Raw genomic sequence first — 16757 nt, forward strand, 5'->3', positions numbered from 1 at the left:
GTCCTGTGGGCTCTGGGGCATGGGGACAGGTGTGAGGGAGGGGTCGTGGGGAGATCACTGGTCCAGGATGAGGAAGCCAGTCAGGGACTACCGCAATAACTGTGGCAGGAGACGCTAAAGATTCAGCAAAGGCAGTTGGGGACTAAGATGGGGAGGGAGAATCCTTAACTGAATAATATTTAGACAATACAATGGAAGGTTTTTGACCTCTGGTTAAATCTGGTGGACTGAGCACATGCTTTTCTCTTGACCCCCAAAACCCCAATAAAATGATAGTAAAGGAAAACAAAAAGATATAAACCAACAAAAATAAAGAGTAGATAAGAGCTGTCTGGGGAACTGAAATCAAACAAATAAAAAAAAAAGGGAAACTCAAGCCTGGCGGCTGGGCCGGGGAGGAGTCCATCTGGAGCTCAGAACCTGGAGCCAGAACCGCTCAAGGGCGGGGAGGCGCAGGTGAAGCCAGAGCAGTCAGGGATGGGGCAGGGGGCAGAGGACAGCAGGCAAAGTGCAGAGGGCGGAGGGTGGAAGGCTGAAAAGAGGCAGCAACTCTCCTTCTCTTCTTGCCTGTGCCCACTCACTGCCACCCAGTGCCCAATGGGGGCACTGGGTCCATGTTCAGACAATTGGAGCCTGAGAACCTCTGGACTCAAACGACACTAGACCAAGCTCAGGGAAAACAAAAAGTTTTCCATGAAAGGAAATATATGCATGGTTCACTCTGAGATTCAGCCTAACACACAACTTCCACAGTCATAATGATGTAAACATAAACTACTGATTTAACCAAAATGTATCATGTACACTGCAATCAAGAGTGGAAAGAGCCTGCACATGAATGTGTCCATGCAAACAGCAGATACGTGTATGTGGGAGTGGGGTGCCCTCAGAAGGGCCGATTAAAAACGAAATTCTCACTTCCCTATCAGAAAGTCACTAGATAATATCTGAAACTGAAAAACCAAAACAGCAATAAGGCCACAGCATTTAGAAATATGGAGGTCACTGAACAGCTTATCTGCAGAAGCAGCCACATGTGTGAAAGGAGCTGCCTCTGGGGAACAGGAATTGAGGGTGAAAAGGGTCAAGAAAGGGACCATTGTTTTTCATAAGCCTTGTAATGTTTGGTTCTTCTGTGTGTGTGTGTGTGTGTGTGTGTGAGAGTGTGGGTGTGCATGTGCGTGTCCATACAATGGAACATGATTCCACCATAAAAAGAAATGAAATTCTAATACAGATGACAACATGATGAACCTTGAAACATTATGCTAAGAGAAAGAAGCCAGACACGAAGGCCATGTATCATATGATTCCGCTTATGTGAAATGCCCAGAAAAGGAAAAATTCACAGAGAAAGAAAGTAGACTAGTGGCTGCCTTGGCTGGTGGGAGAATAGGGCATAGGACTAAGGGGTACAAATTTCATTTTGAGGTGACGAAAATGTTTTTAAACTGTGGTGACGGTTGCACAACTCTGTGAATACAGTCATATGCTGCATAACAACCTTTTGGTCAATGATAGACCACATACACAACAGTGATCACATAAGATTATAATGGAGCTGAAAAAATTCCTATCGCCTAGTGAGATACTGATATTCCTAACCCCGTGTAGGCCCAGGCTAATGTGTGTCTTTGTGTCCTAGGTTTTTTTTTTTTTTTTTTTAAGTTTAAAAGTAAAAATTAAAATTAAAAAATAGAAAAAGCTGATAAAGATATATTTTTATACTGCTGTACAACGTATTCTAAGGTATTAAAAAAAGAGTCAAAAAATTTAAAAAATTACAAAGTTTATCATGTAAAAAAACTATAGCAAGGCCAAATTTAAAAAAAATACAGCATAGGCGAGGCGCGGTGGCTCACACCTGTAATCCCAGCACTTTGGGAGCCTGACGTGGGAAGTCAGGAGTTCAAGGCCATCCAGGCTAACATGGTGAAACCCCGTCTCTACTAAAAATGCAAAAATTAGTCGGGCCTGGTGGCGCGTGCCTGTAAACCCAGCTACTCAGGAAGCTGAGTCAGGAGAATCGCTTGAACCCGGGAGGCGGAGGTTGCAGTGAGCTGAGATTGTGCCACTGCACTCCAGCCTTGGCAACAGAGCTAGACTCCATTTCAAAAAAAAATACAGTATAATAACTATTTACGTAGCACTCGTATTAGGTATTATAAATAACCTACATTTTTTTTCCTCCCACCACAAGTAACAGAGAGATAGATTATTTACTTATGGGAGGAGCTGGGTGCAATAACTCCCATGCGTAATCCCAACATTTTGGGAGGCAGAGGTAGGAGGACTGTTTGAGGTCAGTAGTTGGAGACTAGCTGGGGCAACGTAGCAAGAATGCCATCTCTACAAAAAAAAAAAAAAAAAAATTAGCCAGGCATAGTGGCACAGGCCTGTAGTCCCAGCTTCTCAGGAAGCTGAGGCAGCAGGATTGCTTGAGCCTAGGAGGTTGAGGCTACAGTGAGCCATAATTGTGCCACTTCACTCCAGCCTGGAAGACAAAGCAAGACCTTGTCTTTAAAAAAAGTTATAGTATCGTTAATACAGTTGCTCCAAAAAATACACATCCAGTGTAACCTAAATGTATGACGAGTATAAAGCCCATAGTAGTGTACAGTAGTAGGCCTTCACATTCGCTCACCACTCACTCAACGACTCAACCACAGCAACTTCTAGTCTAGCGAGCTCAATTCATAGTAAACACCCTATATAGATGTACCATATTTTATCTTTTATACCATATTTTTACTGTACCTTTTCTATGTTTAAATATTTCAGAGACACAAATACTTATCACTGTATTACAACTGCACATGCTGTAGAGGTTTGTGCCTAGGAGCAATAGGTTGCGCCACAGAGCCTAGGTGTGCAGTAGTTATGTCATGCAGGTGTGTGTAAATACACACTGTGATGTCTCCACAACAACAATATCACCTAACTATACATTTCTCAGAAGGCATCCCTGTCGTTAAGCAATACCTGACTGTATATTTAAAACCACTGAATTGTACACTTTAGTCGGGCAAACCGTGTAGCATGCGAATTAGATCTTAAAACAATGTTGGAAAAAAAAATGAGATGCCACTACACATCCGCTCAAATGGCTAAAATTCAAAAGATGGATAAATTACAAGTATTGGTGAAGACGTGGAGTGAATGGAACCCTCACACACTGCTGGTGAGGAATATACAGTGCCACAACCGCCTTGGAAAAGTCTGGGTAATGACCGAAGAGAAATGAAAGCATACAGAGACACAAATGTAAATGTCCATTGTAACTTTATTCATAATAACCTAAAATGGAAAACTAGCTCAATCTCCATCATCTGGTGGCACCAAGCTACATAACAGCAATAGAATACTACTCAGCTATAAAAGGAAGTGAAACCACTGCTACCAACAACATGGACAAATCGCAAAAACATCACCCTCAGTGAAAGAAGTCAGGCACAAAATAGTACACACTGGATGATTCCACTGATCTGCAGCCGCAGAATTGGTGACACTAATCTTTAATGACAGAAACCAGATCTCTGGCTGCCCTGGGGTGGGAGGAGGGGGCAGGGAGGCCGACAACAAATGGACACGAGGGAGATTTTGGGGTGATGAAAATGCTCTATATTTTGGTTGTGGTGGTCACACAAGTATACACATTTATCAAAACTCCGTGAATGTACACTTAAAATGGGTCCATTTTATTTTATGTAAATGTTTTTATAAAGGTGATTTAAAAAAAAAACCAACTATCTGAGCCTACAATAACGGGATGAGCAGAACGCTGTATCTAATAAAAGTGATGGGAAAGCGAGGCACGGTGGAAGAGAATGAGGAAGGAAATGCTTGTTAGGTGTGCTTCTTTTTAAAAAGTTCCAGCCGGGTGCGATGGCTCACGCTTGTAACCCCAGCACTTTGGGAGGCCGAGGTGGGCGGATCCCGAGGTCAAGAGATCAAGACCACGGTGAAACCCTGTCTCTACTAAAAATACAAAAAATTAGCCGGGCGTGGTGGCGGGCGCCTGTAGTCCCAGCTACTCGGAGAGGCTGAGGCAGGAGAATGGCGTGAACCCGGGAGGCAGAGCTTGCAGTGAGCCGAGATTGCGCCACTGCACTCTAGCCTGGGCGACAGAGCGAGACTCTCTCAAAAAAAAAAAAAAAAGCAGCTTCTTCTTACTCAAGCAAAATGTCACCGATTTACCACTATTATGACTAAGGGAACAGCAAAAGGGGGGTGGCTGAGATGCATCTGGATGAAAGACGTGGAGGAGACTCTAGATAATCGTGTTATCAAATACACAGTATTAAAATCACCACCATCATCAGGACAAAGGTCAGCCAGCTCATGAGAAGCCTCAAACCAACCGTGCTGGAAAAGCCACTACCACCTATTGCACAATACAGAAAACCAAGGAGCACAGAAGATCATTTGCCAAAGTTTACAAAACCAGTAAGTATCCTCTAAGTTAGCAGTTTAAGGAAGGGCTTGATTCAACCCAGTAAAACGTGTGCCTGGCATAGGTTATACGGTTGTGGAAGATGTGTTCTGTTCCTTTGGGATAAGCTTCCCAACCGCATATCCTACAGAGTGATAAGATGTAAGGTGCACAGAGATGCTGTCCCTGAATTTCATCTACCTGGGTGTAACTATCATCACTTACTATGAAGAGGAAAGCGGCACTTACTGCCAGTAATGCCGTTCTGCATGCCAACAGCTATGCTTTAGCACACATGGTAACACACTAAAGCTGCTACACTGAAACCCACGTTTACCAGGGGTGCAACCAAAATCTACTGAACAGAGAAAAAAGCTTCCAATTAGATTTCTATTTTTCTTCAGAAATGTAAAATGATAACATTATCCCACCATCTAGTGGTCAAAACGAAAAGTGTTTCAAGGGATGTCTCTAAACAGAGAACCAACTATTTGACCTGCTGCTGCCTCAGAGCCAACAGAAATCAAAGCAGCAACATTCTCCTCGGGAAGCCCTGCTCTGATGAGCTTGTTCTCCCCAGAGAGCCGATTCACTCCAGCACTTCACACAGCACACCTGCTAGGTCAGCCAGGAACCACCAACTCCCACTCTACCCTTACGATGATGCCTTCACCTGGGCCAATCCTGCAGCCTTTATACTACTCTTGTGCCAAACTGCCCGGCAGCAGTATCTTATTCTCCAGGCCCACTCAATAAGTCAATGCAGGAAAAGTACATTCATCTTTTATGTAGAAGGCACTGTGTCAGTGAGGTAAAAAAGTGAATCGCATCTTTTTGAAGATTGCAGCCACGAAGCACACAATCCTTCATGTGTGTCCCTGCCACACAAGAAAGAACACAGGAGACTCAGCGAAGTCTGCACAATAGTGCTTTGCCAGCAGACAGAGCAGTTCTGTGGTCTAGCACTGGAACAACCGTAGCAAGTTAACTCAGGAGCTGCTGGAGGAACCTAGAGCCCAGCAGTTGAGTAATTCACCCAGTCCTAAATGGCTACACACCCACTGTTACACACTGATGTGATATCAGGAGGACACATGAGACCGTCCCAAACTGAGGGACGTTCCTATCACTGGTCAATCACCTTACACAGTGTCAAAGTCACAGAAGCCAGTGAAAGAATAAGGAATGGTTGCAGGGTGAGAAGGTTGAGGAGGTGAGAAGTGGAGCTGGCTGCTGGTAGGATACGAATGGAGTCTGAGGATTCCGGGAGGAAGGGAGCTGTGATAAGCCCCTAATGTCGGCCTGTGTTGTGCTTATGCGGGAATATGTCCCTGTTTCTAGCAAACACTAAATGCAGGGGGTGATGACCTTCGGTCAGCAACCAACTCTCAGCCTAGCAAGGACAAAGCCTGTGAACCGTATTCTCAACCTAGCTGTTAGTTTGCAATTGTTTAAAAATGATAAACTTTCTTCAACAGAACTTAGAGTGGGGGCCAAGCTGACCTTTATTTCACCTTTATTTATTCTTTCTTCAAGGTAAAAATTTCTACGTCCAAAGGAAATGTCAGAAGTTTATCAATTCCCATCCGATCTTAAAATGAAGACTCCCAGAAAGAACCCAACAGAATGGGATTCTAGTGACACCTAGTGACCTTAAAAAGTTAATATTCACATTTTCAGGGGAAACCATGAGCTATTGCATTAGAAAGGCAGGCAGTTCACCAAGAAAGGACAGACGTGATAGAAAAAATGCAGGTCAGTTTGGCTCTTATCTCTATGTTCTACTGAAGAAAATTCAAGCTCACTAAAAAACAGAGAATGCAAATGAAAACAGTATTATTTTTCTTCTACAAATTAGAAAAGATTAAAAGAACTGATAACTCACAATATAAGCAAAGGTATTGGAACACAGGTATTTTTTGATAATTCCAGAAAGAATGGAAACCAGTACACTCCTTCCAGGAGGTAATTTGGCAGCATCTATCATATTGAAATATGTAAACTCTCTGAACTAAACAGCCCACTTTTGGGATTTAAACCTATGGAAAGATTTAATACCTACAAAAAGGTAATATATACAGAAGCTCAGGGCTGTAATATTTCTAATTGAAAAAAAATAACTAAGAAATGAAAAACTTCAATCATCAATAGGACACTGGTTACATAAATTACTGGACAGCTACTACAAAAGAGTCTTATATATAAAAAGTGGGATGTATCTGCATGTACAGGCAAAAAATGTCCTGTAATAAAAAGTTAACTAAAGAAGTATATGGGCTGGGCACGGGGGCTCACGCCAGTAATCCCATCACCTTGGGAGTCCGAGGCGGGCGGATCAGAAGATCAGGAGATCGAGGCCATCCTGCCTAACACGGTGAAACCCCGTCTCTACTAAAAATACAAAAAATTAGCCGGGCATGGTAGTGGGTGCCTATAGTCCCAGCTACTCGGGAGGCTGAGGCAGGAGAATGGTGTGAACCCAGGAGGTGGAGCTTGCAGTGAGCCAAGACTATACTACTGCACTCCAGCCTGGATGACAGAGCAAGACTCAGTTTCAAAAAAAAAACCACACACACACAAAAAACAGAAAATGTCAATAGATTAGGTTCACTTTTGAGCTTCTGAGGACCTTAAAAGTTTGCTTTTGCCAGGCACAGTCGCTCATACCTGCAATCCTAGCACTCTGGGTGGCCAAGGTGGAGAGATCACCTGAGGTCAGGAGTTAAACCAGCCTGGCCAACATGGTGAAACCCTGTCTCTCCTAAAAATATAAAAATTGTCCGGGCACGGTGGCTCACGCCTGTAATCCCAGCACTTTGGGAGACCGAGGCGGGCGGATCACAACGTCAGGAGATCAAGACCAACCTGGCTAACACGGTGAAACCCTGTCTCAACTAAAAACACAAAAAATTAGCCGGGCGTGGTGGCGGGCTCCTGTAGTCCCAGCTACTCGGGAGGCTGAGGCAGGAGAATGGCATGAACCCGGCAGGCAGAGCTTGCAGTGAGCCAGGATCATGTCACTACACTCCAGCGTGGGCGACAGAGCAAGACTCCATCTCAAAAAAAAAAATATATACACACACACACACACACACACACACACACACACACACACACACATATAATTAGCCAGGCATGGTAGTACGTACCTATAGCCCCAGCTACTCAGGAGGCTGAGGCAGGAGAATTGCTTGAATCCAGGAGGCGGAGGTTGCAGTGAGCCGAGATTGCACCACTGCACTCCAGCTTGGGCAAGAGAGTGAGACTCAGTCTCCATAAAGAAAAAAAAAAGTTTGTTTTTGGATAATGAAGTTACAAGTATTATGGAGTCTGCATGAGTCCCTTGAGAAAGAGGCTGGGGTTAGTGGTGGGCAAAAATAGAGAGAAAGGGGATAGAGAATGAGAGGAGGGGGAGTCAGGGGCTGGGCCAGCAGAGTAAGAATCCCTAACTCTCAGCAGAAAACACTATCAGTGATCATCCCCATTGTAGGGTTAGCTGAGAGGCCCTATTAGATACAGAAATGGCTACTATTTTAATTTTGTCCGGGCATCTCCATTTACTTCAAGCTTCTAGTAAAGTTCTCTGTTTCTGCACTCTCATCTCCACATTTCTATACAACTTTCAAAATGTAGTTTTTTTCAAGTCATTTTCCCCCATGATATTTTCTCTAGTATCTCTATACCACTTAACTAAATTTTCCTTTGTTCATAATTTGTTAGAACAAATCTTTACTGAGCATCTACTATGAGCCAGATGAATGTTAGATTTACTGGAAACACAACTATAAATAAGACAGACCGGTAGCTGCTCTTGGAGTTTACATTGCAATAGAAAGACCAAATGCATGATTAGATACACAGACAGATAAAGCAGTCCAAGGAGCAAAAGAAGATCTAATAGTACACACAGGAAAAAAGGAGTTGAGACAGAGAATAACAAAGAGGGCTTCAACTGCGAACTGGGGACAGAGGAAGCGCTTCTGATAAAGCGACCTTGCAATGCAACACGTATAAAGGAGCTGACTACAAAACTGGGTTTAGAATCAGGAAGAGGGGGCAGAGTTCTCAGCACACGCCAAGAACTAAAGGCAGAAAAGAGCGTGGCCTTGGGGACTTGGAAGCCCACAGTATTTGAAAGACGCAAACAAGGGAGAGGGGAGCAGCTGACATCGGAAGGGAAGGGGACCATCATGGAGCACACTGGACCTGGGTCAGCAAACTTCTGTAAAGGGGAAAGCAGTGAATGTTTTAGGCTTCATGGGCCGTAAGGTCTCTGCCACAGGATCCAAATCTACAGCTGTAGTACAGAGGCAGCCACTGACTACGTCGTCAGATGAACATGCCTGTGTTCCAATAAAATGGTATTTATGGATAGTAAAACTGAATTTTATATAATGTAAACATCATGAAATAGTAAACACTGGAATTTTTTTTTTCTCTTAACTTAAAAACCATTCTTAGCTCATGGGCCATTAAAAAAAAAATAAACGGGACAGCAGGGTGTATTTGGCCGGGAGGTGATAGTTTGCCATTCCCTGCTACAGACCACTGAACTCTAAGCCATTTTATCAGAAGGATAAAGCTGATTTATGTGTTGAAGGGTTGCAGGTAGCTAGGCATAAGCCCAGCATGAGAGGGCTCTACCACCCACAAGGAATGTCCGGTGATAGCTCAACAATTATCGCACTGCCTCTCTAAAAGAGATAAATTGGCAGCCAGAGCCAGGGAGAGGCCATTTCCTGACAGTCCACACCTGTTGCACTAAAGTGTTAACTGAATGCAGATGCCAGGGAGAGGCCATTTCCTGACTGTCCACACCTGTTGCACTAAAGTGTTAACTGTATGCAGATGGCAGGGAGGGGCCATTTCCTGACTGTCCACACCTGCTGCACTAAAGTGTTAACTGAATGCAGATGCTAGAGAGAGGCCACTTCCCAGGCATGCACATTAAGAGACAAAATGGTGGAGAAATGGGAAGAAAGCCTCAGATGGGCACGCATACAACTTCCTAAACAACCTGCCTGTGCTCAATTCCCGCACTGTGCATGCAGGTAGACCATCCCGAGCGAAGAAGTGCAGGAAGGGCGAGCCTATAAATCCCAGGATCAAGGTTAAACATCAAATTAGACCTCCATGCCCACTTGGGACTCTTCCAAGTGTACTTTCCTTTCTTTCTGTTCTGAAGTCTTTTAAATAAACTTCCGCCTCTGCTCTGACACTTGCTTCGGTCTCTTCTTCTGCCTTATGCCCCTCCGTGGAATTCCTTCTTCTGAGGAGGCAAGAACTGAAGTTGCTGCAAACCCACACAGATTTGCTGCCAGTAACTTGGATACCTTCCACTGGTAACAAAAGGGGTTACATTTGCTGATGTATAAGAAACAAAATGAAATAGACAGGCAGGAGGCTGCTACAGTAGTTGAAGCAAGACATGATAGTTGTCTGGACTGTAACAGCAGAGATAAAGATCTATGAGAGATCTATTTTGAAATAAAAATCAATAAGCCATTGCAATGGACTCCATAAGAAGATGAGGTAGAGAAAACAACGATGGCTGCCTGATACTGAGTCTTCCCCCATTCCCTCCCCGAAAAAAAAAGCAGAAAATAAAAAAGAAACTTAAATAAAAGACACATATGACCTACATTCTCGCCGATACGGAGGTTAACAGCGCAAATTCAGATGACCTATAGGTAGAAAAATAATCCAATTCCAACACAGCTGCAAGTCTATGGATGCAGAAAGTCGGGGATAATAGGCTTAAGACTCCATAAAAAGTAGTACAGCCTGGAGGACTTACATGAAGCACAGCTAAAAGAAGTCTCAGAAAGAGGACGTCCAGCACAACTGCCACAACACAGAACCCACGCAGCTCACAGCACCCACTCCAGGGAAGGGGCCTGAATGGGAGCAAGACTAGGACAGGCAGGCTCTGAAAAGCATCAGTTCTGGGGGGAGTGGCAGCCCTTGAACCAATGGCAGTGAATAAAGAAGAAACTAAGAGAAAAACATTTAAGGATCCTATAGAAACAAAAGGCAAACGAGATACACGAGCCCCTCCCTTCTCCCTCCATCACCAGCATCACCTATAAAAGAAACTATGCAAGACAGCAGAACTGACAGAAGAGGATGCTCTGGCCCCACACCCGGCCTATACAATGAATGGAAATAGAATAGACTACATCCATTTTAAAAATCTTTTTTAAAAGAACAAAGAAAAAGCAAATCATTTCAGCAGAGGAAAACACATCACACTCCCTAAAATAAAAGCAAACACAAAACTGAAGAATATAACGAAACCCCTACACTTGAATCAAATATTGTCAGCTGGGTGCAGTGGCTCATACCAGTAATCCCAGCACTTTGAGAGGCTGGAGTGAGTCGATCACTTAAGCCCAGCCTGGGCTACATAGTGAGATCCTATCTCTATAAAGAAATTCTTTAAGCCCGGGCTTGGTGGCTCATGCCTGTAATCCCAGCCCTTTGGGAGGCCAAGTCACATGGATCACAAGGTCAGGAGATCAAGACCATCCTGGCTAACCCGGTAAAACCCCATCTCTACTAAAAATACAAAAACAAAAAAAAATTAGCCGGGCATGGTGGTGGGCACCTGTAGTCCCAGGTACTCGGGAGGCTGAGGCAGGAGAATGGCGTGAACCCGGGAGGTAGAGCTTGCAGTGAGCCGAGATTGCACCACTGCACTAGGGCACAGAGCAAGACTCCATCTCAAAAAGAAAAAAGAAAAAAAAAAATTTTTTTAATGGCTGGGCATGGTGGCACATGCCTACAGTCCCAGCCACTCAGGAGGGCTGGGGTGAGAGGAACAATTAACCCTTAGAGGTCAAGGCTGCAGTAAGCTGCAACTGACTCACTGCATTCCAGCCTGGGCAACATAGCAAGACCCTGTCTCCAAAAACCAAAAAACAGAGCAAGACTCTGTCTTCAAAAAACAAAAACAAATACTGTCAAATGAGTATTTGGGGTAAAAATTTGTGTGTGTGTGTACATGTGTATAAAAAAAAAATATATATATATATAAAAGGGTTGAAGTCAAAGTGGCTGAAGTAAAAGACAGCTAAGCAGGACCAACGTAAACATAATTGGAGTCCCAGAAAAAAAGCAAAACAATGAAGCAGAATATTTAAAACTATAATCCTAGAAACTTTTGCAGAAATATAGACCTCAATCTGTTGAAAAGCCCAAGCCAAAACTGGAATGATCAATCCAAAACATATTACAGTAAAGCTATGAGTCTTAAAAAAAAAAAAAAAAATCCTGGCCAGGCCCTGTGGCTCATGCCTATAATCCCGGTATTTTGGGAGGCTGAGGCGGGCAGATCACAAGGTCAGAAGACCGAGACCATCCTGACCAACATGGTGAAACCCCGTGTCCACTAAAAATACAAAAATTAGCTGGGCGTGGTGCATTGGAGGTGAGGCAGGAGAACTGAAACAGGAGCGGAGGTTGCATGACACAGACCCCCCGGGGCTCGCCTGGCCACAGAATAAAAAATATCCTTAAGGAGTCTCCAGGCAAAAAGATCAAATAATTTTGAAGGGAAGAAGAATTAGACTGGCATCAGATGCTTCAAAAATAACATACTAAGTTCCATTTCTGTTTATTCCTAACAAACCAATATACAAATATAGGTGAACTATAAGCTACCTGTCCTAGAAATACAGGAAAAATAAAACAAAATAAACCAACTATGTGAGAGCTTTGAAAACTTGAGGGAAAAAAAAAAAAAGAAAGAACAGGCAAATTTTAAAAGGAAGCAAACAAATCTGAGCATCACCACATTTTCTGTCTGTCCCCTAAAGGCAGCGACAGTCTCTGAGGGAGCTGGTGTGGCACAGCAGGCACTCAAGCATAAGCTACGGCCTCCTTTCTCGCTGAAGAGAACAGGGGAAGGAGACTGGGCAGCTAGGGCCACCAGAGAAATGAGGTAAGAACTCAGGAAGTAAGAGAACCAGAGGAGAAACCCCAAATTCTGAGTACAGAAGTTCAAGTCTCTGGCTGAACAACATGTGTTTGAGGCAAACAAATCAGCTTGCACCTGAGGCTTAAAGAGCCCATCTAAGCAACTGCCCAAATAATGACAGCGGGCATTTAACTTTAATGACAAGTTAACTGCTTGCTAAAACAAAAAGGTCATGCTCTTTGTGACAATACAAAAGAATCCAGAGTCTACATAGTATTTACAATATGCAGAATACAACCTCCAATTATTTGCCATATGAAGAGCCAGAAAAATATGACACACTATCAAAGAAAAACAAAAACAGATACCAACCTCAAAATTATCAGACAAGGTCATTAAGACAACTATTTATAACTACCTTCATCGAGGTAATAGAAAATACATTCATAAGCAAAGACAAGAAAAGCCAAAGATGAGAAATCTCACATGAAAACGAAATTAAAAAAAAAATGTATACGAAAACCAAGTAGAAATATTAGAAATCAAAAATATCTCAAATAAAAGTACTAAGTAGCAGAATGGATCTGATGGAGAAAAAAAGTCAATGAACTTGAAAACAGATCAAACTGGGGAGAGAAAAAAGGACTGAACAATAATGAACAAGAAGGAGAGCACTATGGACAAATGCAAACATTTACAAGGTATATTGCACAGAAAGGACTGGCAAACTGCCTGGCTTACTGCCAGACTTGGAAGTAAAGTTTGCTGTCACACAGACACATGCATTTGTTTGCCTATTTTCTATTACTCTTTTCACACCACAAGAGAGCTGAGCTGTTGAGTAGAGACCATATGGCCCGCAAAGCCTAAAATATGTACTATCTGTCCCTTTACAGAAAACATTACCAATCCCTGGTATACAGTTAATTAGAAAAAGATATACAGCTAATCAGAAAAAATGAGCAGGAAACGGGGCAGAAAAGATAGATGGCCAAAATAATGGCCAAAAACGAATCGTATGTAGAAACACAGATAACCACACATTCAACAAGTTCTGTAAAATCTAAACAAAATAAATTTTAAAAAACCATATCGAGACACTTAAATTTCTGAAAGTGAAAGATAATGAGAAAATCTTGACAAAAGCCAGAGAAGGACACCTTACTCTTTGTTTTCTTTCCCCCGCTCTTGTCGCCCAGGCTGAAGTGCAATGGCGTGCGTGGTCTTGGCTTACTGCAACCTCCGTCTCCCAGGTTCAAGTGATTCTCCTGCCTCAACCTACCGAGCAGCTGGGACTACAGGCACACGCCATCACGCCAGGCTAATTTTTGTATTTTTAATAGAGATAAAGTTTTGCCATATTGATCAGGCTGGTCTCAAGCTCCTAACCTCAGGTGATCCTCCCTCCTGGGCCTTCCAATGTGCTGGAATTACAGGTGTGAGCCACCGCACCCAGCCTGTTCCAACAATTAAAAAGGAAAGATGACAACGTATATAACATGACGAAGTAGGATTTATCCTAGGACTGCAAGGTTGGTTCACCATACAAAACCCCTCAATTACATCACATTAATATAATGAAAGACAAAAATCACATGATGATCAGTCATGCAGAAAAACATTTGACAACAATATCTAACTTCCTTTAATAATAAGAAACAAACGAACAACCTGGAACAGAAGGGAATGTCCTCAGCCTGATAAAGGACATTTACACAAACCACAGTTACCATCATATTAAATAATGAAATACTGAAACCTTTTCTACAAAGATGAGCAACAAGACAAGGATGTCCATTCTCACCACTTCTATTCAACATTGTGCCGGAGGTTCTGCCCAGAACAAATAAAAATGAAATAAAATAAAATAAAATAAAAATGCAGCCAGACTAGAAATGAAGAAGTAAATCTATCTCTATTTACAAAATTACACAACATTGCATATAGAAAATCCTAAGGAACCCACAAATATATTTAGAACTAATAAACAAGTTCAGCAAATTTGCAGGGTATAAGATCAATATACAACAATCACCTGCATTTCTATACAGTAAGAGCTAACAACTTTAAAAAATTAAGAAAACAATTTCATTCACATGAAAATGAACAAAAACGTTAGGAATAAATTTAACCTAGGGGGTAAAAAACTTGTACACTGAAAACTAGAAAGTATCACTGAAGGAAATTTGAGACCTGAGAAAGAAACACATCCCATTTTCATGGACTGGAAGATTAAATATTATAAACACACCAACACTTCCCTAATTAGAGATTCAATACAATCCTACCAAATCTCAGCTGCCTTTTTTGTTTTTGAATAAACTGACAAGTTGATCATAAAATTCATATAGAAATGCAAGGAACCCAAACAAGAGAGCCAAACAATCTTAGCAAGGAACTCAAATCAAAATAGCCAAACAATCTTGACAATGAAAAACAAAGTTACAGGACTCATACCTCCCAATTTCAAAATTTGCTACAAATTTACTGTAATCAAAACTGTATGGGCCTCTCATGGTGGCTCACGCCTGTAATCCTAGCATTTTGGGAGGCCGAGGCAGGTGGATCACGTGAGGTCAGAAGTTTGAGATCAGCCTGGCCAACATGATGAAACCCTGCCTCTACTAAAAATACAACAATTAGCCAGGCATGGTGGTGTGTGCCTGTAATCCCAGCTACTCGAGAGGCTGAAGCAGGAGAATCACTTGAGCCCAGGAGGCAAAGGTTGAGATGAATCCCAGCTACTTGGGAGACTGACGCATAAGAATCACTTCAGCCTAGGAGGCTGAGGCGGCAGTGACCCAAGATCGAGCTACTGCACTCCAGCTATGACAGAGCAAGACTTGGTCTCAAAAAAAAGGAGATACCAACCCTGTGGACACCTTGATACTGGACTTCCTGCCTCCAGAGTTGTGAGAAAGTCCTTTTCTGTTCTTCAAGCTACCCATTCTGTGGTCCTTTGTTACAGCAGCACTCGCTGACTAACACAGTCTGCTTCATCACATTCCCTCTTGCTTCCTAAGTCCACCCTGCACACCCAGCTTCAGGACCTGCAGGCTCCTTTTCCCCCTAGGCAGAGTTAGGTATTATAGTACGCTGATTTTTGAACTGCGGAAATTGAGGCTGGAGGATGTCAAATTACTTGGTGAGGTAAGAGGCAGAGAAAAGATGAAAATCAAACTTTATCTGGTTCTGCGATCTGTGAAAAATATCTCCACACATTTTCAATACTAGACACTTAAGGAAAAAAAGTAAGAGAGAAACTGCTTACTTTTCAACCCAGAGCACCGAAACGAGCTTTACACCTCTCTTCTGAGCTTTGTCCCAAGTGCTCTGGTAGCCATCTTTGAAGATAACGTGAGTTACTTGTTTGTTGAAAGTTTTTGAAACCTGTAGACAAAATGCAGAAAACAAAATGTACATTACTGTTCATTCACAACTTAAGTACAACTGATCAAAAAACCTCTACCCCAGCAATTCTGTTTCTCAAAATCTGACAGAAAAACACTTGAAGGAATGCATAATGCTGCTTAAAACATATCTGTTCCAGTTAGAACGGTGAATCATACACACAAGTTCACATCTACTCCCTCTAAAAACCCTCTGAAGGGCTACTGAAAGAATAAAGAGTTGGAGCCCTGCAAGGATAAAGAGAACAGAAGAGAAAATGTGGCCATGAGAAGGCACCACATTTTTAGAAAATGGAAAGAGTCAGATAATAATGGACATTTCAGAAAAGCTTTCTACATCAAAAAAAATAAAGCCAAATGAAATTCAGAGGCAACACAGAAAATAGAACACACATTTAACCAAAATTAAAAACACTTAATATCTTAAGATACTGTATTCATGGCTGGGCACGGTGGCTCATGCCTGTAATCCCAGCACTTTGGGAGGCCGAGGCGGGTGGATCACCTGAGGTCAGGAGTTCGAGACCAGCCTAGACAACCTGGTGAAACCCTGTTTCTACTAAAAATACAAAAATTATCCAGGCATGGTGGTGGGCACCTGTAATCTTAAATGCATAAATACAAAGTAAGAATGTTGAAAATCAATGCAGGCATTCAAAAAGTTGGAAAAATTCAGCTAATTAAAACCAAAGGAAACTGGGTGTGGTGGTTCACACCTGTAATCCCAGCACTTTGGGAGGCCGAGGCAGGTGGATCATGAGGTCAGAAATTTGAGACCACCCTGGCCAACATGACAAAACCCTGTCTCTACTAAAAATATAAAAATTAGCCAGGCGTGGTGGTTCATGCCTGTAGTCTCAGCAACTCGGGAGGCTGAGGCAGGAGAATCACTTCAACCCTGGAGGCGGCCGTTACAGTGAGCCAAGATTGTGCCACTGCACTCCAGCCTGGGAAACAGAGGAAGACTCCGTCTCAAAACAAAAAAAAGAGATACTGT

The 16757-nt window shown here is 42.7% G+C and overlaps 1 protein-coding gene across 6 annotated transcripts in view; it reads right to left on the reverse strand.

Moving 5' to 3' along the window:
- MCPH1 (microcephalin 1) overlaps positions 1–16757 on the reverse strand; it is a 238303-nt gene that overhangs the window by 213418 nt on the left and 8128 nt on the right. For all 6 annotated transcript variants that reach the window (XR_009214583.1, XM_058442965.1, XM_032162515.2 and 3 more), the window contains exon 3: positions 15622–15740. Coding sequence is in view for 5 of the 6 variants with exons in the window: in XM_058442965.1 (XP_058298948.1) it covers positions 15622–15740 (119 nt within the window). In the remaining variant the exon portion in view is untranslated. The remainder of the gene's footprint in view (positions 1–15621; positions 15741–16757) is intronic.

The sequence above is a fragment of the Hylobates moloch genome, unplaced genomic scaffold (assembly GCF_009828535.3).
Source record: "Hylobates moloch isolate HMO894 unplaced genomic scaffold, HMol_V3 SCAFFOLD_8, whole genome shotgun sequence".
In the NCBI taxonomy this organism is placed as follows: Eukaryota; Metazoa; Chordata; class Mammalia; order Primates; family Hylobatidae; genus Hylobates; species Hylobates moloch.